At 37.5% G+C, this 25,591-nt stretch overlaps 1 protein-coding gene across 10 annotated transcripts; it reads left to right on the forward strand.

The window, feature by feature from the left end:
* The first annotated feature begins 1,443 nt into the window (after positions 1 to 1,443).
* Positions 1,444 to 24,974, forward strand: LUC7L3 (LUC7 like 3 pre-mRNA splicing factor). Of its 10 annotated transcripts, XM_013943454.2 has the most exons (13): positions 1,444 to 1,649; positions 11,825 to 11,891; positions 12,774 to 12,813; positions 13,070 to 13,214; positions 14,484 to 14,561; positions 14,647 to 14,751; positions 16,224 to 16,385; positions 16,892 to 17,175; positions 17,708 to 17,868; positions 22,847 to 22,987; positions 23,093 to 23,198; positions 23,613 to 23,678; positions 24,529 to 24,974. In XM_013943454.2, the coding sequence occupies exons 1-12, from the start codon at positions 1,551 to 1,553 to the stop codon at positions 23,635 to 23,637; spliced, it is 1,413 nt and encodes a 470-aa protein (XP_013798908.1). In that variant the 5' UTR covers positions 1,444 to 1,550; the 3' UTR covers positions 23,638 to 23,678; positions 24,529 to 24,974. The 10 variants fall into 10 exon arrangements, 8 of the variants coding, with proteins under 8 accessions (XP_013798908.1, XP_067164155.1, XP_067164156.1 ...); XR_010886048.1 differs by having other exon boundaries at positions 23,093 to 24,058; XR_010886049.1 differs by having other exon boundaries at positions 23,093 to 23,678.
* The last annotated feature ends 617 nt before the right edge of the window (positions 24,975 to 25,591 follow it).

Here is a 25,591-nt window from a genome sequence, read left to right on the forward strand (position 1 = left end):
GGGAAATTTAAATCCAAACAAACACAAAATGTTAACGTACTTGATTTTTCTGGTACCTAAAAATGTCCATTATCTGTGAAACTATACCAGACTTCTGAAAGCACCAAGATACGTAGCATGAGTGCACTTATTCATACGCAAGTCCTTCCAAGGCCACTAGAACCCTCTTTTTATTACAGGATAAAGCAGCATTATTTTGGTTCTAAAATGGGGCCAACAGGAACTGATAAAGCAAGGGAGAGACACACAACTATTCCTCTTGTATTAAGAACAGAGAGGAGTATCTCTATTTGACCTGATTTAAAAATGATCCTTCTTGGATCTGTTTTGTGACACTTCAGTAGTATCAATAAGGTCATGGTTCATATTTTTACACGTAGAAAACTAATGGATTTGTCATGAGTAAGTAGACTGAGCCACTATAATTTCTTTCTTTGGCAGGAAAATTGGTGTAGAGGCTAAGAGCAAAGTTGCAGGAGTGCTGTATGCTAAGAATGATAGATGTGCTGACGTAGCCCACAGCAATAATATTCTCATTAGCATGTTAAGGGTTGACAGTACACAAGAAATTTCTATAAAATAGAGTAGCAGACATTTGAAAAAGCATATTCAGTAGTTTGCAGGGATTACATTAACTGAGGTAGAAAAGGGGCTGTCCTAGCCTGGTGGTACTAAATAATTTCATACACTTTGGACAGTCAAAATGATTTTGAGAAACTGGAAAATAGTCTATAATCAGTAAGGTAAAGTTCAGTAAAGACAAGGTCCAAAGCCACATCTAGGAAAGAAAAGAAAATACATACAAAAATGAGCAGAAGCTGGCTGGGCATTGAAACCGGAGAAATTATACGGGGCTACAAACTGTGTACCAGCACAACATTACTGCAGAAACCGAGGCGACCGTTTTTGTGTTTGTGCAGTAACCAAGCCTGGAAGCTGGAACAAATCCACGCTTTCAGACCGTTGTAGACAAACTGGAGGGAATCCAAAAGTAGGTAATAAAAATTAGGAGAGTTGTAAAAAAAACCAAACCAAACCAAAAAAAACAACCCACACAATCTGTGAGAAAAAGTTTTAAATAATTGGGCTTGTTTAATGTAGGAAAAAGCACCATTTAAGGAGACATGGATCTTTACAATGTGAATGGTACTCAGTTATTCTCTGTCATTGACCGGACAAGAAGTAACAGACTGATACAACAGCGAGGAAGATTTAGGTTAGATATGAGGGACTGTTTTTCCCCTCAAGTTACCGGGACGCTCAGGAAGGGCTCGGTAGGTGCCAGGGATGGGCCTGGCGCCCAGGGCGCAGGATGCTCCCTCAGCCCCGGCCCGGCCGGGCGCCCTCGGCTCCCACCCGCGCTGCCCGCCACGTCCCGCCCAGCCCGCGTTCCGCCGGGCCCCAGCAGCGGTTAGCAGGCGCGCGGTGCATTGTGGGCAGGGCGAGGAGCGGCGCCGCCATTTTGTCTCTGTCACTCCAGCCGCGGCGCGGTCGAGTCGGGGAGGAGAGGCGGCGGCGGCGGCGGAGCGGTATTCGGCCAGGAGGACACCATGATATCGGCCGCCCAGCTCCTAGATGAGCTTATGGGCCGGGATAGAAACCTGGCCCCAGATGAGAAGCGCAGCAACGTGCGGTGGGACCATGAGAGCGTGAGTGAAGCGGCGCCGCCTCTCTCCCTCTCCCATCCCCCGCTGAGGGCCTGGGCTTTGTCGGCGCGACACGCGCCGCGGGTGGGGGCCCGCGGCCTCCCCCGGCCCGCGGAGGGGGAGCGAAGAGGCGCCGGCGTCTCGGCGGGGTGGGGGTTCCGCGGAGCTTCAGCGAGAGGAGCGGGCGGGGGCCGCGGTGGGGCCCTTGGTGCGGGGCCCGAAGCTGCGGGGCTTCTGCATGGCGGCGGCGGGGCGGGCTAGGCCCGCGCCGTTGCGCGGGAACCTCGCTGAGCCTCCAGACGAGGAGGAGGAACTGGGTGGCCGGGAGGGAGGAGGATCCCGCCATGGCTTAGCTGTGCGAGCGGGCCTGCGCTGTTATCTGGGCTGATGGGAGGGGAGAGGCCTTGTGTTTGGGTTTCCGCGTAAGGGGGAGAGGCTGTGTTCGCCTTGGCGTGCGCTCGCTGTAGCGTCGACAAATGGTAGTAAGGGTTTCTGAGAGCCCTGCTGGTGACCGAGATCTCCCGCGGGGAAAAAAAATTGTGGGGAGTTTTAGTGGAAGTCAGATTTTCTTCTGAGTAAAAGCAAAATTTCTTGAGGCTTGCTGGCTTTTAGGAAGGGAGATGAGACAGGTGTTAGTGGTTTGGAAGACAAGTTATCTCTGGATCCCTTCCTATCTATGGTATTGGTGGAGGAAATGAGAGAATACATTCATACTGCCTTAACTGCCTGACAGTTGTATCACGATGAAGAACCAGAAGATTTTGAAACTGAGAATTTTGTGAAGTAAAAACTTGATTCCTTTCCCAAAGCTTATCTACCACACTTTGGGGGGGGGGGTAGGAGGCTAAACCTAAACAGTATTACTGTTATTTTGGAGTACTTGGAGTATTTTGGAGGGGCATTTCTCCCCAAGAATAGTTAAATTTTAGTGAATATTAACTTCTAGTGACATCCATTGTAGTGATATTGGAACTTATTTCGCAAAAAAATCAGTAGTAATAACAAAGTTCCCATAGCTGGCCCCCTTGGGAGAGTTGAAAACTCTGAAACACTATTTCTCCCACCCATCCACCCTGATGTATTTTTGTGCTATGCTGTATGTTAAATAAAAGAGAGTGTCACAGTTCAGTTAAGACAGTTCATTTATCTTTTGTGTGATAGGAATTGTGGCTAAAGCTGCAGAAAGCATTTAGTTTAAATGCGTGGTGCTCCTCCTTTAGCATTTTCTTCATGATGTTAAGTTGGGAGGCAGGAGAAACGCTTGCTTTTGGCTTTTTTTAAGTTGTGTCTGAATCACCAAGTTGGGAATTTCCCATTTTCAAGCAAGAGTTGCTTTATTTTAGAGCTGGCTAAAGCAAGTTTTAATTTGTCTCAGAATACAACACGTAAGGACAATTAACTGTCTTGCCCTAAACTTTGTAAATCCAAGCAATATTTAATTCTCCTTAAAAAATTATGTTATATAGGTTATATATGTCAGGAGAAATTCATGAGCTCAGGAATTTTTTATGAAATTCTTAGTGTCTTTTCAGACTGTTCTTAATCAAATAAGATTATTTAGTTAGGTGTTCAGTTACGCATTTTCCTTTTGATTCCGAGCTCTAAATAGAAAGGAGTTGTTTAACCCTGGAAATAGGAAGTAAATGGCTTCAGCTATGTCTGTGTAGGTAGGTGAGGTAAGAGATTTGTTTTATTTCTTAAGGTGAGAAATAATTTTTGCCTCATTCGCTTTAATCGAGTTAAGAAGACTTAATCCTTAACCTAAAATTGAAAAATAAGCTCTTTCAAAGTGTGTGACTAAAACCATAGAAATCTGTCTCTAAGATGCTGTTGAATTTTGTTGTTTTGGAAACAGTGCCTTGTCTCTTCTTCCCAGCCCTCCCTCGATGATTTAGAAGGGGGAGAGCTGCCTCTGTCCGTATTGAGGCCAGTAGGGGCTTAGAGTTTATCCTTCAGCCTAGGAGGAAATGTTGCCGTGTTCGTTCCACACTTGCTTTCATTTATGAAATTTATATGAGCATCATTAAATGCAACCTTTCTGAAAGGAATGTTTTCATAAATTCCTGTAGTCAGTTGACTAGTTCAAAACAAAAACTTTCCCCTGTTAAAACACAGAAATGTATTTTACTTTTAGATTAAATTTGTGCATCAACTAAGGGTTAAATTTGTAATGCTAATATATTTTAGAAGTCGGGAAATGCAGATAAGGTTCAAAGAACGTTAATTTGTTTGTTTATTGTTTTGTTTTTCTGGTTAAACATATAGGTAAGTGTTGTACTTGTGAAATTATACCTGTTATTAACACAAAGCCTTTTTCAATGTGAGCCTGTTGTATTCTCATGCCAAAATTTAAGATTCTTCAGGGTTTCATAAATTTTAGATGTGGAAAGTTATCAGAACAAGCTCATTTCTGTTTATCATTTGTAAATTACATTTAGTTAGATGTCAAAACTTCTGTGGAAGATAGTGTGAAATACACAATAGAAATAGATTTTTGTGAAGCTGTGGAAGCAGAGTGCGTGTTAGCTGAGCATTTATTCACAGTTTTAATGAAAAGCAATGATCATCCTGTATTGTAAAGCCTGTTGTTGAGCTTAAGTATTCACTTTAACCTTTGACATGAGTAAAGCCTATAATCATAACAAATTGAAATCCCTGTTGCTGTATATTTCAGTCTTGCAATATATCCCCAGATGATCAGTTTTAGATTGGACATAAAGACTTTTTGTTTTGTATACAGAAGGAAATATTAGTTAGATCTTGCATATTTTAATCTACTTTCTGCTTACTGTGATGTGAGTAGGTAAAGTATGTTTCTGGAACAGTAGCTTCAGAACTTTATTGGTTCGTGTATTCCTGCTTATTTTGCCACCTTTTCACCTCAAAACAAGTTCATATGCAACCAGTGGTATTAAGAGTTTCCAGACTGTCCTGTTCTTAGTAGAGTGTTTTGAGATTGTGATGGTTCTTTCAAGAAAAATACAGTGTTTTCAGAAAGTGGGGGGAGATAGAGAAGAGTTATGGACACATGGCTGTGAGCAATTATCCCTAGTAGGGATGCAGTTTCTCAAAATAGGATTTAATTACTATAAGAGTTGTGTACAACTTTAATGCCAGAAGACCTAATTTGGTCTTTGTATTTATTTATTCATTATTCCATTATCATTTTCATACATTATCTACTCCCTGGTCTGTATTGTCCCTCCAATAATGTCCATCTATTGGCACCTATTTCCTTTGAAAGCTCATCAGATGTAATCCTTAACTTTTGATCCCCTGTCCCTTAACAGACGTCTGTTCTGACCTTGTTGCAAAACAATGTGTGTGTGTGTGTGTGTGTGTTGGTTTGTTTTTTTTTTCTTTCATAAGGCTAAAATAAAGCAAGACAGTCACTTTGCAGGAACTGGTATGTTGACTGTTTTGCGTTTAGAATCTTAGCACTTAATTTTCCTCTTTTTTTGGGGGGGGGGAAGGGCTTTAATACTAGGTTTTCGGGGGGCGAGGCAGAATATTACTAATGGGAAGGTTATCTTGAAGAGTGTGATGGGGAGCTCGGGTTTTTTGGTTGGGGGGGCACTGTTCATAAAATGCATCTGGTGCATATGAACTTTAAAGATTTCAAAGCACTTTTATATCTGTAGGAGTTTTCTAGTTTTTGGAATATAGGCTACAAGCTGCTGGACGCTATTCTCGGCCCCTTTTTTGTGTAGGGCTTGTCTGCATAAAGAATTTACTTATAGAGTTGTATATTAAAGTTATACTTCTCTGTCAGTAAAAAATCTTTTATTGCAGAATAGGAGCATATTAACTAAGAAATATTAATAGTATAGAACTGTTAACTGTTTCTTTACATAGGAAACAGTTTAATTAGTTCATAACTAGAGGAGCTGGCCAGCCTGCTATTTGTCAACTTTAAAGTGGGAAATACTACTTGAGCACCTCAGACAGATTTTTGAGGATTAGTAAATTCGAGATGATGAAATGGAAAGTTCCAAGTGTCTGGCTGTATTCCTGTCTAGTGTCTTATTGAAATGCGAGCTCTAAGGGCTTTGACACACAAGCTATGGCTAATCCTGCTGTAACAGTTTGACAGTAACATCCCTCTCTGTCCCATCTTCTTGATAGCAGACTCATCAGAATAATTTGGCAGAAAAGAATGAGGTTGCTTATCTACATGTGTAAATGTCCATCCTAAATTGCCTGTTGCTCTGTTTCTGTGAGTATAGAATGTATTTCCATTGCTTCTGACTTGTGCTAAGTGCAGAGTCTGATAAGCTATGACAGATACTGTTTGAAGCGCATCGCCTCTATTTCAATGCTTTAATGACTATGCGATTCTTCAGCCATTTCTTCGCCCTGTCCTAGTCTTACTCATCACTGACAACCTAAGACCAACTGTAAGTGCAGCTGACTAGCTGACTACAACCTGTCAGGGCAGATGTACCACAAGGTGAAACTAATTGAGAACGATAACTTTTGGAATAGCTGCAAGAATCTCTCAAGTAATGCTTTTCCGTTGCAGCAAAATCAATTTTAGAGCATAATGAAATAGGTGTGAGAGAGGGAGAAAATTGCTCCAGAAACAATATTCCAAACCACTCTCATTTAAACATTTCTCTGCAGACTGCCTTTTAGGAGAGAATGTTAAGGAATTCACTAGATACCATTGTATCCAGAGCTGGCTAGGAGAGAATTATTGCAACTTCTTAGTGATTTTATAGGGAATGTGATGTACACAAGTACAAGCTGCATATTGTATTATGTGTGTTATTGTGTATGTACTGATCACTATAGATTTTAGCTGCAACAGTCAGCTGATAAAGTAGCTTTTCCTAGCAGTCGTTTTAATTATTTTTATATTTTTCATTGTCATTCTTTTGCCTGTAATAACTTTCCCTTTGCTCCTTTTGTTGTTACTTATTTCAGAGCTGTTGCTGTCCATTATGTACACCTTTCGAGCTAATAGCTACACATGAAAGCTTTCTACAACTTTCTTTCAGCATAATATGGTCAAACTATTATTATTGTGCTTCCTGTCAAAGTGCAATGTCTTAGAAAATTCTTTAATCCATCCCTGAAATTTCTCTTGAGAAGTGCCTTTTCACTGACCCTAATACTTGGGTGTAAGGATGAGAAAGGGAGGAGACAAAGAATGTAGAAAGAAATAAAAAATACTGTTCCCATTGACTGGCATAGGAGTTTGTCCCAGAAACTGGTCTCTTGAAATAATTTAATGTTAAAACAAGAGATGTTGCAGCTTTCTGAGACAAAAGGAGAATCTGAAACTGGACTTTGCCAATCATTCTCTCCTTGCTTCCCAAAAAGAAAAAATTCTCTGATCTTGCTTTTCACAAATGTATGTAAATTAATTATTTTTGCTTCAAGGTAAGTGATAAGTTTAGCCAAGCCACTAATACTCTTCCTCTCCAAATAGTTAACTACTTCAGGACTCCTAGTTATGACTGACTGCTTTTTAAAAAAACAGTTCTTTTTAGTTATCTCACTGAAAATGCACATGTGTTCCTCGCTTCTCTTGACTCTGATAAAGAAGAGCAAGGCTTTGCATCTGATGCATTAATTCACGAAAAAAGCAGCTGTTAGGTGTGGGGGAGAGTAGGTGAATTTCTGTATGTTTAAAAAAAAAAAAAAAAGCTATATGATTAAACAAGCCATTTCTTGAATCAAGGTGCTGCTAGATTTCTTCATTTAGATAGGTAACACTTCTTAACCTGCTGAAGAATCTTTGATTGTAAAATATTTATGTAGTAAAGGAAGGTGTGTGTGGGGGGGGGTTTTGTTTTTTTTTCCCCTCTCTTGTCAATGTCTTGCAACTCCTGAAGTGCGAAAGTCTGAAGTACAGTGCTAGAATCAAGACAAGGCTTTCCATAGGAAGCAACTCCTAACTTGAAGTGTCTCAAAGGGGAAAGGTTGTCTTGCTCCCTCAAATGAGAGGAGTCAAAGAAATGAATTCCTTTTTTCTGTAAAACTCTTAAATGTATGATAGCATCGTAATCAGAAATGCATTTTCTTGAATATAGATGAATTCAAGACTGACTTTCTGAGGAGCTGAAGACCCTGTTAGTAAACAGATAAAGCTTCTGAAACATGTCAGCTTCAGACACATACAGTCAAGATATTACTTGTTTATTATGAACTACTTGCTTGAAGCAAAGTTTTCCTTAAGTCATTTTTCCTCTTGCTCTGTCTACACCCAGCTTGGTTTATTGAGCTGCTTTCAGATGCACGCTTACTTTGGTTGTCTTTGCTTTGTGAATATTCTTGGTAAATTGCTTAGGAGAGTGAGCTTGGGTGTTCTTAAGGCCTGGTGCCAAACACCTTGCAGATAATTCTGAATGTCTGTAAAGAAGGGTAAGTAAGTCTGTCCGTAAGCACCTTTCACTAAGAGGTCTAACTCATTGTAAGGTGCTGAATTTCTGTCATTTGTTCTGGAGAGCTCTGGCACTTGAGATTTGGTCTTGAAACTGTAGGGCTTAATTTTCTCATCACAGATGAAACCTGCATGGTTAGATGTTGTACCTTTACATTTGCAGTAATGCCTAATTGTAGGGAGACCCAGTCAACTTTGCTTGTGTAACTTCTCAAGATACTTCCTGTTCTGGATCATTCAATCTAACATAGCGTCTATTGTCACTGTAACTCATTTGAGTAAGTTTGTGCAGTCATTTGTTTTTTTTGGTTCTCTCCAGCAATTCAGTGTTTTCTGCAGGCAGAACTTGAAGCAGGTGAAAAGTCAGGCAGCTGCAAGGTTGTCTTCAGAATATATCTGCCTTTTTAATTCTACAATCCATCGGTTTTATTTGTACTACAAATATTCCCAATGTATGTTCATATTTTTCAGATAAATGCCTTTTCCTCTTGTTTGATAAGTATTATTGTTTATGCCCTATATGGCTTTTATATGCTACAAAGATACTAAAATTTTAATTATTGGTTGTTGACATATGCAAAACTTGAGTTCTAGGTTTCTCACTTTTTTTGCTATGGCATTATTCTGTAGGAATGGTACAGTGACATCACAGGAACACAACTATAGCCTTTTGTTTTTTCTCTCCTTGTTTTCAAAATGAGTTGAGACAATATGATCATACTACATTAAATATAAAATGTTTGTCAGGGTTGTAATTTAACTGACTTTAAAAGAAATTAGTATGGATTTGTTTTTAACAGCTCTTTTCTCAAAAATCTGTAGCTCATGTTCCAATCTTTTATTGCGTTTGCCCTTTTTTGGTTCTCCAGTAGGATTTCTGGATAAAATTAGGCAGATGTAAGAGGAAAAATAAGGAGAGAAAGGAGGAGGGATTTTTTTTTTAAGATAATTTTGAAAGAAAGTGTATGCATAATTTTGAAAATCAAACTTTTTGAGGAAAGGCCTGCCATATTACATACTCATTTCATGTTATTTTGAGAAACTTAAGATGAAACTGGGGTTGCTTCAGAAAAATCAGTTGTAAACTGAGATAGATGGGCATGGATCATGTGTGCTGAATCCATCTTTATCTTTCTTATTACAATAGGAAAGGGGCAGAACTACTAGAAAATAAAGACAGTGAATATGGGAAAACTAGCATCATCCCAGACAAAAGCGTTTGCTTTTTTTACCCTGGAAATGCTGAAGGACTTGAGGAAGTAACCAAATCATTCCACTTTTGAGACAGCAATTGTGTTGGATATGATACTAATGTATGCTTAAAGCTTGTTTTCTCTGCATTGTTTCTTTCACATAGAGCCTTGATGTTGTTCCTTTCCTGAGATTCTTTTCATTCATGAAAATCTCTCTAGAGCAAAGTGGTGCTTAATCCCAGTTTAATCTCCATTTAAAATGGCTGCCTCTCAAAGGATACGAGTTGAAGATGGACTGATTCTGACACTCAAGCTAGTAATGTAGTAGTAATAGAATTACTTTGCTAATTTGGTTGCACTGGTCAGGGTTTTTATTCTTCATTGTAGCTGCCATCACTCAGACTTGACTAGCTGTAGAGGACTTAGCTGGAGTGCAAGTAGTTTGAACCAGCTGTTCATTGAAGACATCACTTCCTTATCAGCATGATCAGGATTTCAGAAGTGGGAGGAAGTTTAATATACTTAAACTACCCTTCTTCCTTCTGTGCTGAAGAGATAGTCCCCCCTCCCCTCCCTGGCCCATCTTGCTGTAGTTCTCCACTGATTTTCAGTCTTTGCAAACTTGGGGAAAAGTGCATGTTAATTGCAAGCCCTAACTATAGTGTTTTGAGATAAGGTTCTGTGCTTAATCGCATGAGAAAATTCTTTACCACTTAGATCTGAGACAGTTTACTCTTGGTTAATTGTCCTATGTTTTTGTGTTTGATCAATATTGTTGCTTTTCTCCAAAAAATAATAAATACTTCTTACTTTACTTTCTGAGTAGGGTTATGTTTATAAAAATGGTACTTCACTCAAGTAATTCTTACTGTCTGCTTAATTTAGTGCCACAATGTCCTAACTTGGATCACAGGACCAGTGTTCTTTAATAATAAATCAGATACTTTTTTTTTTGTATCCATGGATTAATCAATTTTTCAGTCATAGAAACCTTACTTGTGTTTCTATGTAATCCATAAAGTAGTCAGTCCAGTTTTAACTTCCATAGTCTGATTTGCAGTCTGGCAGTTAGAATGGAAAAAAATAAATCGGACTGAGCTAATTTAAACAACTGGTGTCACTGGCATTTTAGTGAGGTGGTTCATGTGGGGTAAGTTTTAGGTGTCTCTTCCCCACCCTCATTTGTTAAAATACTTCTGAAGTGTATTTTAGGAAGTAACATGTGGCGAATCTTTGTCCACAATATGTATGTGTTAGAATTATAATGATTGTGGACGTTATGTTCCTTCTTAGAATTTGTTAGTTAGTTCTTTTCCAGTAATTGTTTGCTTGTATTACAATAATTGCTACTGTATGTTACAATCTAGTCCCTACAATTATTCTAACTGATTTGTCAAATATATTAAAAATCTGTGTAACATAAAACAGATGTCAGAAGAATGTACAGGCTAGTCTTTTGATTAACACTTAAGCTATTTTAAGTTAATAGTCAGCTTCAGGGGAAGGGTCTAGGGAAGAATTAATTATTTAAGATTGCTTGTGAAATTAGGGGAGGATTTATTTTCGATTTTATCCTTTTGGCTGTTCTGGTGGATAAAGAGACTGGAGGTATTTCTGTGCTTATGAACTTCAAGAACAGACCAACTTGATCAGCTAAAATGGTATTCATAGGTGAGAGTGAATAACCTTGTTAATAAAAACTATCTTTATCCCATATATTAACTAGCTCTTAGCTAGATTACTGGGGTTTTAGGGTTTTTGTTGTTGTTGTGGTGTTCCCCCCCCATATTCTGGTGGTGTTTTCCTGTTAAATCTGAGTTGCTATTCTAAAAATAGGGTATGTAGAAATGAAACAAACTCTTTCCAGTTGGCAGGAAATCAGGATAAAATGAATATTTTCTGTCTGCTTTAAGAGGTAAACAACATCTCTTTGCACATCATTCTTAAAGTAGAAATTTAAAAAATATTATAGTGAGATATGGAAAAGCTTTTGCATAGTGCCCTGCGTATTCTGAAGTCTTTTAATTGACATCAGAATCTGCTCCCCTTCAGGCAGTACCTTTAGGTGTGAATCCTGATGTCTCCTTTTCTCCAAATCAGTAGCATTGAAGGAGTGGAAGCTGAACACAAAGTCATTATAGACAAGCTAAGAAGAATTTGTTTTCATGGTTCCATGGCAGAGATTCTCGCCCCTCATAGGTTTACTGAGAAATTCTTTAACTGTGAAAATTTTCTTAAACGATCCAATCGGGTTATGTTTCTTTGGGAAATATCAAATAGGGTATTGCAGTTATAAACAGATGACATGTTACTGCATTCTTAAATATTTAAACAGGAAAACAAAGAAATACCATGTATTGCAATGGAAAGCAAGATTTTTGGTGTTTTGTCATTAGGATGTGCCTTAGAGCATTTGTTGTCACTGTGTTACAACACACAAATACGGGTGTATGTACATAAAATTTCCAGAAAATTTGCAGAATGTGTGTTTTATGCTGTATTTCAGAAGATAGAAGTGATTACATAGACTTGCCAATTCACGAGGAGAAAAATGATGCCTGTTTTTTCTTCTTTTTTTTTTTCTTTTCCTCTGTCAGGTTTGTAAATACTACCTTTGTGGGTTTTGCCCAGCTGAATTATTTACAAATACCCGTTCTGATTTAGGTAAGTATGTAAGCTTTGCGGTTCTTACCCACTTACATGTGATCACAGTTGAGCTTTTACTTTGTAAACTGCATTCTTACTGTTTTATGTTCTTTCATAACACTTCAAAAATAGACTTTTTTTAGGATTGCCAGTGATTAAATAAATTTAATATGAGCAATATTTATTCCAAATCCTCCTACTTCTAAGTGGAAAAAAAATTTTTTTCTTAGAGAATAATCTAAATTATTGGGCATGGGTGGTTTCTTCCTCCAAAAGTGTTGTCTTCTGGTTTGTTTTATGCTGCCTGGCTGGGTTTTAAGCACAAAAATGTATACTCACACTAAAATAAATTACTTTAGGCACTCTTTTACTGTAATTGTTATTACTTAAGGCCTTTCCTAAATTTCTAGTAGTTTTCAAGCTTTGGTATGTGGACAACTTTAGTAGTTCGAAAAGGTAGCTAGGAAAAACAGACTTATTGTTTTAGTATTGAATTCCTAGTCCATAGAAGAGTTGTATAGATAGCGAAGGTGGGGGAATTTTAGCATGACTGCCCTTCATGAACACAGACCACATACCTCCTAATTTTACTTTCAAGATAAACATTTTATTTAGCCAGTTCCAAAAAATAATGTCTGGAGCTTACAAAGTGCTTGTTGAAACTACCCTCTCTGAGATCTCTCTATTCTTTTTCTTCTACCTATCCTTCAAACTCCAAGCAAAGCAAGCAGAGATGCAGGCATAGAAGGCCAGACTTAATGTGCATTAGTTTCACCCTTGAAGTTGTTTTCTGGGAAGTATTTAAAACTCTGCTCAGTCATGATGCACAAACAAATGCTGATGGAGCATGAATATGGCAGTCAAGAATGCAAACTTAAGCTTTTTGTGTGGTCTTTTTAGGTCCTTGTGAAAAAATTCACGATGAAAATCTACGTAAACAGTAAGTATTCTGGTTGCTATGTTAATGCAAATAGTGTTTCTAGTACTCTTGAAATTTCCTAAAAGCCACAAAAAAACATGGAAACCATGAGAAATTAATTGTTTTATTGATTTACATAAAAGTTTATTTAACTTAAAGTTCTGTTACCTTAAGCAATAACTTATAACACTGCAATTTTCATGTTATTTATTTTTTATATTATGTAGTCATATGAGCTTTCACTTAAAAAAAAAATTTTTTTTAATTGTTTTACCAGGTATGAGAAGAGCTCTCGTTTTATGAAAGTGGGCTATGAAAGAGACTTCTTACGCTATTTACAAAGCTTACTTGCAGAAGTAGAACGCAGAATTCGAAGAGGCCATGCTCGTTTGGCGCTGTCACAGAATCAACAGTCTTCCGGGGTAAGTCTAGAAGAATCACTAAGGCAAATAATTTTTTCTCTAGATAGCGTCTCCATGTTCTCTTTACCTAGTCTCATTGGGTAAAATGTATTGTTTTCCAGAAGATTCCCATTAGATAAGACTCTTCATTTGGTAGCCAGCAGATTGTATCTGGCCCTAACGGACAAGCCAAGTGGCAACACAGTTAGCAAGAGTCCCTCTCTGCTCTCCCCATCCCAGTCTCCTCAGAATAAGTATGTGCTCATCTCTCTGGAACAGTTAATTCTGTCCAGTGCTGTCCATCCCCCATTACTTCAGTTAAACTTCGCTCCTTTCGTTGCAATTCTTCTTCCTCTCCAGTATTAAGGAATAGCACAGTGATGTTACTGAAGTAGGTAAGTACTGGGTCTTTCAGCAGTTGATACAGCTAAATCTCACAGGCAGCTGCCACACTGACACAGCAGCCCTCTTCTGCTGCAGCAGCATCGCTGACAGGCGTGCTGTGAGGCAGACAACAGTAGAATCACAAAGGTTTAAGAAAGGAAGGAATACCTCTGTGCAGCTTTTCTCAGTTCAGTGCTGCTCTCCAGACAGCTGTTAATGAAAAGTTTCACCTGACCGGGAGAAACTTTTTTACCTCTTCACTCCACCCACTATTTCTCATCCTAGGATTGATTAATCTCTGGAGTAGTGACTGTGGCCTATGCTGTGCAAGTTTCCTGACTGCCAGTGTAGTCGTCTTTGCCCCAATTATTATTCTGTGCAAAGTGTAGTTTCTTCAGAAGGAGCTGTGGAAAGTATCCTCAGTCGAAAGCTGTGGAGTAGGGCACGTAAACTGTCTATTCAAGCAGTGTAAGGAGAGGATACCACTAACAAATATGTTCAGAAGGAATGAGTCTTCAGGCATTTATTCTCAGAAGCTAGATTTCTGTACTTAAAGAACTTTCAAATCATGTTTGAGTGTCTGTAAAGATGTGTGATAATGAATGGCAGTTTCAGAGTCCAAGTCTGGGACTTGAAATTTAGACATCTCATCTTTTGTGGCTCAGGGACTTGAACATTTTTGTTGGTTTAGACTGAATTGGTGTGAATGGAATTTGCTCCATTTATCAAGAGTGGAGCAGACTGTTGAGGGGTGTTTTACAGTAACTAGACTACTAGTAGGTATTTATGGGAGAAGAGGCAGGAGGAGGTTATTCCCAAAGTGTCTCTGGAAGGTGAAAATATATAAGTGTGTGTGTGTGAAAGTTATTGTAACTAAAAAACCCGTGACGTTCTGATAATGTTTAGCAGGCAGCTGGACCAACAGGTAAAAATGAAGAGAAGATTCAAGTGTTAACTGACAAAATCGATGTACTTCTACAACAAGTAAGTTTTACCTGCTGTAACATAGAGATTTCTTCCTTTCATTACTTGATTAAAAGTTATAATAGTTTTTTTCATTGCTCTCTAGATTGAGGAGCTAGGTTCAGAAGGGAAGGTGGAAGAGGCACAAGGAATGATGAAACTTGTTGAACAGTTAAAAGAAGAGAGAGAATTGCTGAGGTCTACAACTTCAGTAAGTAACGTGTTTGCAGTTCTATTAGTCTTATCTCAGAACTTAGTGCAGCAGTGCTCTTAATCACCTTGTCCTTGCATTGAAAGCATGCATGTGTATGCAGAATTTATTAGAAAATAGTGACGCTTAAACGTAAGTGTTAATCTAGTGTGCCAGTTGAGCATGCTGCCTTGAGAGTGGTTCACACACAAATTATGGAATTATTTATACAGCAGGCTTGGAGGTGGGTTTGCAGTTTGTTCTATTTCAGGTCTCAGTTTCATGTTGTAATGTAGCCTCCACAATGTATTATTTCACTGAATTACAAATCTGGCTGTGATACAGAAAGCCCTTGTGTTAGAACTAGTACTCTGCATATCAGAGTTATCCTGGAATATATCAGGTGTTTAACTGGTATTTTTCCATGCTAATAATTACTGGTGACTTGGAGACATATATCTTGAAACTTAAATACATTTTGCAGGGCTTTCTATCCCTCTCTCTCTCTCTTTTTTTTTTTTTTTTTAAACCCCATATATATCCTCCTTTCTTTGGTGCCTTCTGGTTTAAACTTTGACATCCTAAAATTAAAGGTAGCTGACACCTTTTGTTTGTTTTCTGCAGATATTACTTGTACCACAAGCTTTTCCTCCATCAGATTGAATTTCAGTTTTTAATTTCCAAAATGGCTTGCATAGGCTAATTACTACTTAATGTTCCAAGAGATTGGAGGCAGGCATCTCTCTGACTTTGATAGCTTCAAAAGCTGAAGCAAGCATTTTAAGTAGCAAGTTTCTGGCAACAAAAAGCTCATGTTTAAATTTGGAATCTCAGTGTTTAATAGTATGTTCAAACTGTGTGTGTGGTGGGTTTTTTTTTCTTTTTTTTTCCAAAAGCAAGAATTTTTTTTCATGCTAGATGATTAACGAACATTGCATAGCAATAATCACTTGGGTTTAGGTTGTGATTTCAGTGTGTCTCTCAGTATGTTTCAGCAGTCAAGTACTTTCACCACTGTCCGTTTAAGTAGAAGCCTGATGTTCCTTTTCATATTTCATCATGGAATATTGTAGGATTTTCATCCTTGAGACATATTCCATTGTTATTCTGCAGATGTTTTAGTTGATGTCGGAGAATCATCTGCAGAAAAAAACTGATTTTTATTTCCCTTAATTCTAAGGCCGCAAGGAAGCTGCAGATATGGCTAGATATGCCTTAAACCATGTTCCTCACTGTAAAAGATTGTTTCCTGCATTTTCTAAATGACTTTTCAGTAACTATGTGTGGTTTACATAGAATAGGCTTGCGTGGCCTTTATTTACATGTTCTTGTTAGTAGATGTGATGCTCCAAAGTCAAAGCATGCAGTTACAAATTTCAGCTTTCAGTAGTGGCCTAGGATTTGACAACAGTAAAATTCCAAATCTCTTTGCTGGCATCTGGCTAAAACTTTTTTTTTTTTGGTTTTATTTTATCTAATACTTTCTTTTGCAGACGATTGAGAGCTTTGCAGCCCAAGAAAAGCAAATGGAAGTTTGTGAAGTTTGTGGAGCCTTTTTAATTGTAGGAGATGCACAGTCCAGGGTAGATGACCACTTGATGGGAAAGCAGCACATGGGTTATGCCAAAATAAAAGCTACTGTAGAAGATTTAAAAGTAAGCGTATGTTTGGTTATTGAACATAAAAATTGTTTGGCGTTTTTCTTTGGTAAATAGAAGGCTGACCAGCAGACTCTTCTCAAATATGTGAAGTATTCCAAAGATAGTACAAAAAATTAGATAGACTCAGACATATTGTGAATTTAGCATTATGCTTGCACTGACGTTTTTTTATTGCATGTGTTACAGTAAGTTTAAGATCGGGTGGGAACTTTTTGTGGCCTTTGTAAAGAACTGTAATATGGCCTGCGTTCTTATGAAAATTACTGGAAAAAAGTGTTCTCCAAGACAAAGGACTCCAGTTTCATCCTGTTGAACCAGGACTGCTCCAAAGGATTTCTGAAAATGCTTTTATGTAAGCTGTCCTTTGAGCATTAGGAAAAAGCAATTAAGTTTATATAATCTGCGGATGTGGAAGTTTAAGATTTTTAAAAACTAAGTTATGTTGAATGGTTTGCCTTGAATAATACTAACTTCTTCCCGTGAACTTCCTTATTTTTAAGGAAAAGTTGCGAAAAAGAACAGAAGAACCTGACCGTGATGACAGGTTAAAAAAAGAAAAACAAGAACGAGAAGAGAGAGAGAAAGAGAGGGAACGGGAAAGAGAAGAGCGGGAAAGGAAGAGACGACGTGAAGAAGAAGAAAAGGAAAAAGAAAGGGCTCGTGATAGAGAGAGACGTAAAAGGAGTCGTTCTCGCAGTAGACATTCGAGCAGAACATCTGACAGAAGATGCAGCCGTTCACGTGACCACAAAAGATCAAGAAGCAGAGAAAGAAGGCGAAGCAGGTATGTGAGAAAGTATTTTCATGTAATTTTTTCAAAATGCAAAAATGCTGAGGGGACTTGATCTGTCAGTCACATCACTGATTTGTTGGCTCCACTGTTGTTTTTCTAAGTGTGAACGTACTTTACTGGTTCTAAGGATAAGCAGATTTTGCTACGTACTCATTCTCTTCTCTCTATTTCTGGAAGCGGATGAGAACACTGTGGTGGAAGTGGCCTTATGAAGTAGCTTTGAGTAGACAAATGCTCCCAAAGAACAGGGTTGTGCCCCCCCCCGCATGTTGGACTTCAGTTCACAGCAGTGGCTACTCTTAAACTGCATGGTTGAATGCTTGAATAAATGAAGAAGGCAAAGTGAAGCCAGATCTTATTTCCAGAGAGATACTTACATACAGTATGCTAAGCCTTGTTTTAAATATTTACTCTTTCTCCATATAATCATAGTATTAAAACTTTAAATCAGTAGTAGTTTCTGCCTACGGAGTTAGACAATATTAGCTGACATTTGCATATTTCAATTTTCTCTATATGTTAGGAGTCGTGACCGAAGAAGAAGCAGAAGCCATGATAGATCAGAAAGAAAACATAGGTCTCGCAGTAGGGACAGAAGACGGTCAAAAAGTCGGGATCGAAAATCCTACAAGCACAGAAGCAAAAGCAGAGAGAGAGAACAAGACAGGAAGTCAAAAGAAAAAGGTATGTTCGTGTGAAGACTGTTCATATCAAGTTCTGTAACTAATCTTTCCCTAAAGTCTCAAGTGCTCCTAGTCTTTCAGTCAGGGACTGAAAGTTCTTAGCATCAATTCAGAACTGATCACATAACAGCAACATATACAGCTTAACTGATTTGAAGCAGTTCACTCTTTCCTGTCATTGCTAATGCACACATCCCCATGTCTACCTTTTTATTTGTTGCAGTAGTTATTAAAAGCTTACTACTTGGTCTTCAAAGTAAGTGTACAAGGATTTTGATGTATTTTAATACCTGTTGATTGTTACCTTTAGAAAAACATATGCACTGTAATCATTTTTTTCTTATTTTTTAACGAATGAATATCTTCTATCATTAGCATTGTTTCTGTTACTACCCTTTGCTCGTGTGTGTTCTGTGAGAGATTGATTGCTGGCTGTTCTATAGCACCTGTTACTTCTCTGCGCTATCATGTTTCCTTTATTTTCCTTTAACAGTGCCTTAATTTTTCTTAATTCACAAATACAGACCAAGAAGATAAATATTGCAGAATTTCTGTAATGTTTTAGGCTACAATTCCCCATCCCCCCTTTTTTCCCACCCTTGTTTTAAATGAAGTGAGATTTGCTTTGTCAGTGTTCAGGTGAGATCTCGTGGGAATGCTGTATTAGTCCTTGAGACTTTTATAGCAGTACATGCCATGAACAACAGCATTGATAGTGACTCTGTTTCATCAAAGACTGGTGTTCAGATGCTTTATGTTTAAGTAGGATTAAAGAGAGCTGCAGAGAGAACACTACAGATTCACATTTTGTAAAAGACGTTAATATTACTGTCATTGCTAAATTCCTACTTTAAAAGTCTTATGAAGCTTCTGGATGAATATAATGCTGACTTCTGACCTAAAAACTGCTGGTTTTGTTGGGGGTGCTGAGCAATGTCCAGTCTGAAACAGCTGCTCCACTTCATAATTAGAGCTGACTGTCAGTAATGGGGGAAGTGATTCCTTTATGTTGCTAAGGTACTTCTGAGGTTCTCTGGGATGAAGGGTTCTATGTGCATGTTTCTTGATTACATGAGCCTACCTTTACTTTTTCCATGTTTCTCCAGCAGATTAGTTCCCGAAATGTAGGTAATACTTCATGTGTTTTTCTTGCCTGACTTCCTTGGACCACTTCAATTTTTCTGGTTTACACTATGGTGCATCTTCAGTGTTGATTCTTCTCTCGTTTTGCTTTGTCCTTTTGAGGCAAGCATTTTTTTTTTTGCTGCTTGCTTGTTGGCTGCAGCACTGATGTGTAGTATTAAACTCAGACCCAGTACTGTAGCCTGTATCTGTCCTGTTGTTACTTTCTTGCTATCTGATATTGTGCCTTTTTTGCCTACTTTATGAATAGATTTCTGGTACTCTAGTGAAGAATGTCCTCTTCTATATTCTGTGTGTATCTACGCATATAAATAATTGATATCTTCAAATTTGGTCTATTTATTGAGCTTATGGGTTCTCGGTTCTTTCTTGAATCCTTCCATAAATGTAGGATCTAGTGAACTTTCTTCAGGATCTAAATATTTTTAGTTTTGACTTGACTAATTTCCCTGCTGGTCACTTTATTTGCTGCTTGCTGCCTTCCTCCTCCAGAAATGAGAACAGTGAGGTGATGCTATGATCTATGACAAAGCTTCAACATGGGAAAATAAGTTACTCTTTTGACTAAGTAATTATATCTAAAAATATGAATAGGCCTTGGAGCAGGATGGTAATGCTAAAGATGTATGTGTTTCTTCCTTCAGTGGGAAAATTTTAAAAACTGGAAGAAAAAAAAAATCAGTATTTACCAAGCAAGCATTGAATTTTTATAGTGAAGCTGTAAACGCCATTCCATCCTCATGTTTGCCACATGACATGGTAGACAGTTAGTTATGTAGATAGCTTTAGAGGTTCATACATTTGAGAAGTGATGTGGCTGGCTACCCAGTCTGCTGCTTACACAGAAAGAAGTAATGTGGAGGTTAAGATTTAACTTGAATTAAGTTTACTGCTCCACTGGGAATATTTACTTCAGAATCTAATTGTCTTTATATCCATGATTGGTCTGCAGTTATAAAAATAAGCAGTAAAGGCCTGGCTGTAACTGCTTGTGGTAGTGCCTTTCATCTTGAAATCTCAAACTGCTTTATAAACATGGATCTAACAGGAATAAACAAGGCCCGGTCGCCCATAGTTGCCCAAGACTTGCTCACTGTTACACATTAAATGAATGCCATGCTTTGAAATACAATTCAGAAGTCCTGGCTTCTTGTTTTCTAAATCCTGTGGAATACAGTGACTTTTAAGATTGTAAGAAAAAAAAGTATGTAAAAATAGAGATACTTAATTTCTGATTCAGATTTCAGGAGCAGAGAAATACTGCTAACGAATATAGCAGCTGAATATTAGCTTAATACAAATCAGCAGTATGCAACTACAGTTCAAGTAAACAAAATTTAGAATAGGTGGAATAAATAGCTGTAAAAAGAGATTGATTGAAAATGTCTGTTTTGCACATACCTTCATTTCATGAAGGATTATTACTGAAGCCTACCACCAGGCCACTTTTACTTGGCTCTTTTCTTAATCTGGATTCATATACTTAAAAATAATTATATTTGTGGATGTGTTTTCATGTTAGTGATTAAACCTCAGCAAATACTGCCAAAACACCCAAACCCAAAGTAATATTTGATACTATGTTTAATTTACTGATTTTGCGTTCTCTGAACAGTAAAACCATTTGTGTTATCTTGATTGGAATTTTTATAGAATATGTCTCAATTGCCCACACATACTCGATCAGAAAAATGCGCATGTGTTTATTACTCAGGAAGCACAGTCAATATTATGTGATTATACCTAATAGATCACAGCTAAAATAATGTAAGCAGAGTGTCAACAGCAAGCTAATTGTACGTGCTTCTAAAGAAATAATTATTGAGTGAATGTATAGTGAAGGAACTTAACTGCTTGCAAATACTCCAGGAGTTGAAAGAAGTTCAGTTTATTAGGCTGTTAACTACACTTGCTCAGTTCTACATGGCAAACTCAAGGTTTGTTGTGGTAAAACTGTTTTTTTTATTGAGCTTTTTAGAAGAGTGGCATCTTTTGTACCACAGGTTAATAGTAGGTTTTTTTTTTAATCTTCAACAAAATTATCCTTCCTGCCCAAATTCAAGAAACAAACAAGACAAAACAAAATCCTGCACACTGCACATCCGTAGGGCTATTAAGATCTACCATATCTACATAGGACAGAAGATAATCTTATTGGACTGACTACTAGTCCTCTGCGGGGAAACAAGACTACTATTCCTCAGTGGATCTACGTGTGCATCGGAGATACCTATAAGGCACAAAAAGAAGACTTTTTAACAAGGTTAGTTAGAGTGCAATCTACCTGCGGAGTTTAAAAAAAAAAAAAACAACTGAGGGCAGACAGATACAAAACTATTAGTTCTGCAGTTAGCTTTTTGACATCGCTGCGTGCTGTGTCCAAGCACTGCACACTGGATGTGCTGCTTCTGATGAAACCTCAGTATTAGTGTTCTTTAGGCAGTTGCCCTGATTCCTGTTTGGGGGCTTCACCTCTCCCTTTGCTGGTCTGTATTAAAACAATAAAGTTGGGATGTTGCTTCTGTTTTTGAAGCTTAATTTCTACTTTCTGTCTTCTGAAGTATAGAAGTGTGTTATGCCAGTCTAGGTGATGTGTTATTTAAAATAGCTTTTTCAGAGTGTTTGATTTGTGTGCTTCTGTTTTGGGGATTTTTTTTTCTTTTTTTTAATTGCCCAGATAGCAGGGAATAATCAGAGAAAGAGCGTGAATGTTGTTCTGTATGCTGACATCCAAGAGGTTGGTTTTTTGGTTTTTTTTTTTTCTCTCCCAAATCTCTCTGCTGATCATAGGTTGAATATTGGGGTGTGAAATAACATAGGAAGAATTGATATTTTTATTATATTTGCAATTACTGAATTTGCAGGTGAGGCACACAGCTATAATACTGAATGTTTTCCTTTCCATGGAAATATTTTTACTTCTGGCTTGCTTCCTTCTTTGAAGACTGTTGAGGAAAAGATCATTTTTTCAGCAAAGTAACCAACTCTTCAGTCACCAGACAACTTTCTAATTCATGATGAAATTGTGGGGTCCTTCCCATCTTACTGTTCCTTTGCCTTTGGAAAACAGTGCTTTTATGCATCTTCCAAACTTTCTTCCCCAAGCTTTTTTTATGAGTGAATTATAGATGACTATGATTGTTATAACTCTCAGTTATAAAATTGAGAGTTGTTATGTTGACACACACCTCACAGCTTCTGCTATGCTCTGTCCCAGTAACGTTCATTTTGAGTTATCTTGATACCTACCTTTAAAGCTAACTATGGTTAATATTGTTCATTTCCTGTTCATTGTTTGGGGATGAGTTGTTTTGTGGGTTTTTGTTTGTTTTTACTTGGCAAAGATTAATTAATCTGAAAATGCACTGATGCATTGTCCCGTCACTCCTTTCTGAATCTCTTTTCAAGAACCATATTTAATGAGAATTGTATACCAAGGATGGCCATACATATCACAAAATAAACTTGGGGACAAAAAGAGTTCTAAGATGAGTAAGGAAGCCAGTAGCCATACATCATTTATATATTTGCTTAACTTGTTTTTGACTGCCTTCCCTCCACTCCCCATTTGCGTATTTCAACGAACAGCTGAGCAGCTGACACTGTTAGGTCTGTCCTTTCTCCTCTTTTCCCCACCCTGTACTGTTCTTTTTGAATATTTTTGCACTCCGCCTATTCCAGCATGGTGGTCTGAAGCCTATTTCTATAACCTTTTGACGCTTACTATTTCTAATTATTATAGAAAATAATTGTCCCATTTTGTATGCTGTATATCTCACATGTGCAATGTTTGTTTTTACTTTGAAATCCATGGTCAATGTCTTCTTTCATGGCAGAAAAGAGGGGCTCTGATGATAAAAAAAGTAGTATGAAGTCCAGTAGTCGAGAAAAACAGAGTGAAGACACAAATACAGACTCGAAGGAGAGTGATACTAAGAATGAGGTCAATGGGACCAGTGAAGACATTAAATCTGAAGGTGACACTCAGTCCAATTAAAACTGATCTGATATGACCTCAGATCAGACAGAGGTAAGTGCATTATTTCAAACTTTGATTAGGGCTTTTTGTTACTGTTTAACAGTGCAGCGTAAGTATGCACAGATGAAGATGGAACTAAGCCAAGTAAGAAGACATACTAAAGCACCTTCTGAAGGAAAAGACAGTGTAGTCCTGCAAAACATTTTGAGGTACATTGTTTTGTCTCAGCTATTTTGTAGCAGACTCGTGCCCCCATTAGTGTGCCTCTTTGGGACATATTTGTAATATGGTCACCATAGAAAAATTAATTATCCTTTTTTTTATTTTTAGGGATTTTGTTATCGTTTTTTAAAAAGTTGAACTGTTTTTGTATTTAAGTCCATATTGTGTTGGTACATCAGCAGAAACTTTTGCTTTAATACTTAATATTTGAGGCACATGTTGGACTACTTTGTTTTTATATAAACTGCTAGTATTTCTTTGTCAAGGATGTTTCTAGTTTTTTTGCTTTATTGCCTTGCATTCTAATGCAGTTTGTTCTGTAACTCGAGAGCCAGTAGCATTGGATTGATGGAAGTGTAGGGTTTATGAATTATTGCAGCTGACTACCATACCTCACACAGCGTTGGTGTTGTGAGCGGCCCATGAAAAGCCAAATTAAAAATCAAGGATTCAGTCAAACTAAGCAGGTACTCATGCCAGGTACTCCTTTCTCTACCCACATCCATGTTTGAATGCTGTTGCCTGTAATCTTTAAGCTTACTGTTGTGTTTTTGATTTACAAGATAGTGAAAAGGACTTTTTGTGTATTGTGTGAATACTGTAAATCTGATGTTAACAGAATGGAATTTTCTTTCAACTGTATGTAGGGATGCAGTGCTGCCCAGAATTAGATATCTTTAAAGAGTTTAAAATGCAATAAACACTACATAATAATCGCCTTGTTACATTCAATGCAATTCAAGTCTTTAAGAGGTATGTGTTTAATATTTCCTACTGTGTAGGAGAATTTACAGTCAGCCATAGCACAGAGAAGTGGAATGGCTGAAAACAGACTTCTAAGGCAAATGTAAATACAAAGGCAGATGCTACCAAATATTCATGGCAAGAATGTATGCTGAAAAATGATTTATTGGAAATAAAAGCTAAACATCAGGAAATACAAATATCATATTAAAAAGAAAATTTTAAAGTTTTTTTTTTCCCCTCACTCGACCTAGCTTTCTTACTCTTACACAGATTACTTAGTTGTAATCCTGAAATAAGGAACTAACAATGGAGAGTACAGCTGATAAATGAGTTTGCAATGTGTGAACTATTTTTATAGTTTCGTTATTTATACTAGGAATTCTTAAACACTTAATGTTGATCATTAAACCATTAATACTACATTATTGCTTCTAAAGCCAGTAATGTTCGATGTTGACATTTTTGTAGAGTTAAGATGACAGCTAACAACTGGGCCAATATATAGGAATGGTAAATGAAATGCTCTTTACGTTGTCTAATTGTCTGTTTTCCCAAAATTTTGCATTATAGGACTACTACGTGAAGAGTCTGCGAAGACAGCGGAAGACAGCTTAAAATGAAGATCTGCTTTAAAATGAGGTGAAAGAAAGCTGTAGTGGCGTAGAAACATATAAAGTTGATAGAAATTTTTTTTATAAAAAGTAATTCAGGACTGGTGTTTCCTCCCAGAGTTCAGAAAGATGTGTTGATAGCACACATGCTACTGAATATAAGTCCTGTATCCTTTTTTTTTCCTTTAAGACTTTTTAAGATAAGAAACCAACATAACCTGAACACATGGCTTGCTCAGTGTTTAATTGCAAGTTTTCATTCTTGGACTTTAAAACACAAGAATAAATGTTTAGTATTTGTGTGAATCAAACTAAAAATGAATCCCATTTTTACAACTAGGCTTATTCCTAGCTTCTTGATATATGAGAAATGGAAATAAAGTATCTTTGAATTTCTGTTACAAATTTGATTGTCTCTGTCATTGAACGTTCAATATTAAATAAGTTTCTTTCCTAATAAATCTACTCATGTCTTCAAGCTTAGTCCATTAATTTGGATGTTTAGTTTTTCTGTGGTGTTTGTTTTTTGGTGCCATCAGTTAGTATTTTGTTGGAAGCTCACTTTTCAGCAGTTAACTATCAGATTCTGTGTCCCCTAAGAAATACAGTTTATGCTGCAATCAAACAAGAAATTACAGAAATCTCACAGTAAAAATGTAAGCCTTAGGCTTTTTAAAAACAGTTAAACTTCTACAGTAATATTGAAAAGATGGTGCTGCTGAGGTTTGCTGTCAGACTGCACTTATTTGCACCCTAATATCAGTTTCTAATATTTATTAAAATTGTGTGTAATAGCTAAGTATGCACAATTTGCATGTTACAACATATAAAAGGGAAAAGACACGTTATGCTTTTGTGTGAAGCTATACTGCAAGCAAATGTAGTTTTGCTGCGTATGACAGTTCCTGTTAGAGAACTCTGCAATGTATAGTAGTCAACATGAAGAAACAGGGAAGTATACTTCAGTGCTGTGGCCATAAGGCATTGAATTCACATTAGAAAAACATCCTTCATATTAGTAT

The sequence above is a fragment of the Apteryx mantelli genome, chromosome 19, assembly GCF_036417845.1.
Source record: "Apteryx mantelli isolate bAptMan1 chromosome 19, bAptMan1.hap1, whole genome shotgun sequence".
Taxonomy (NCBI): Eukaryota; Metazoa; Chordata; class Aves; order Apterygiformes; family Apterygidae; genus Apteryx; species Apteryx mantelli.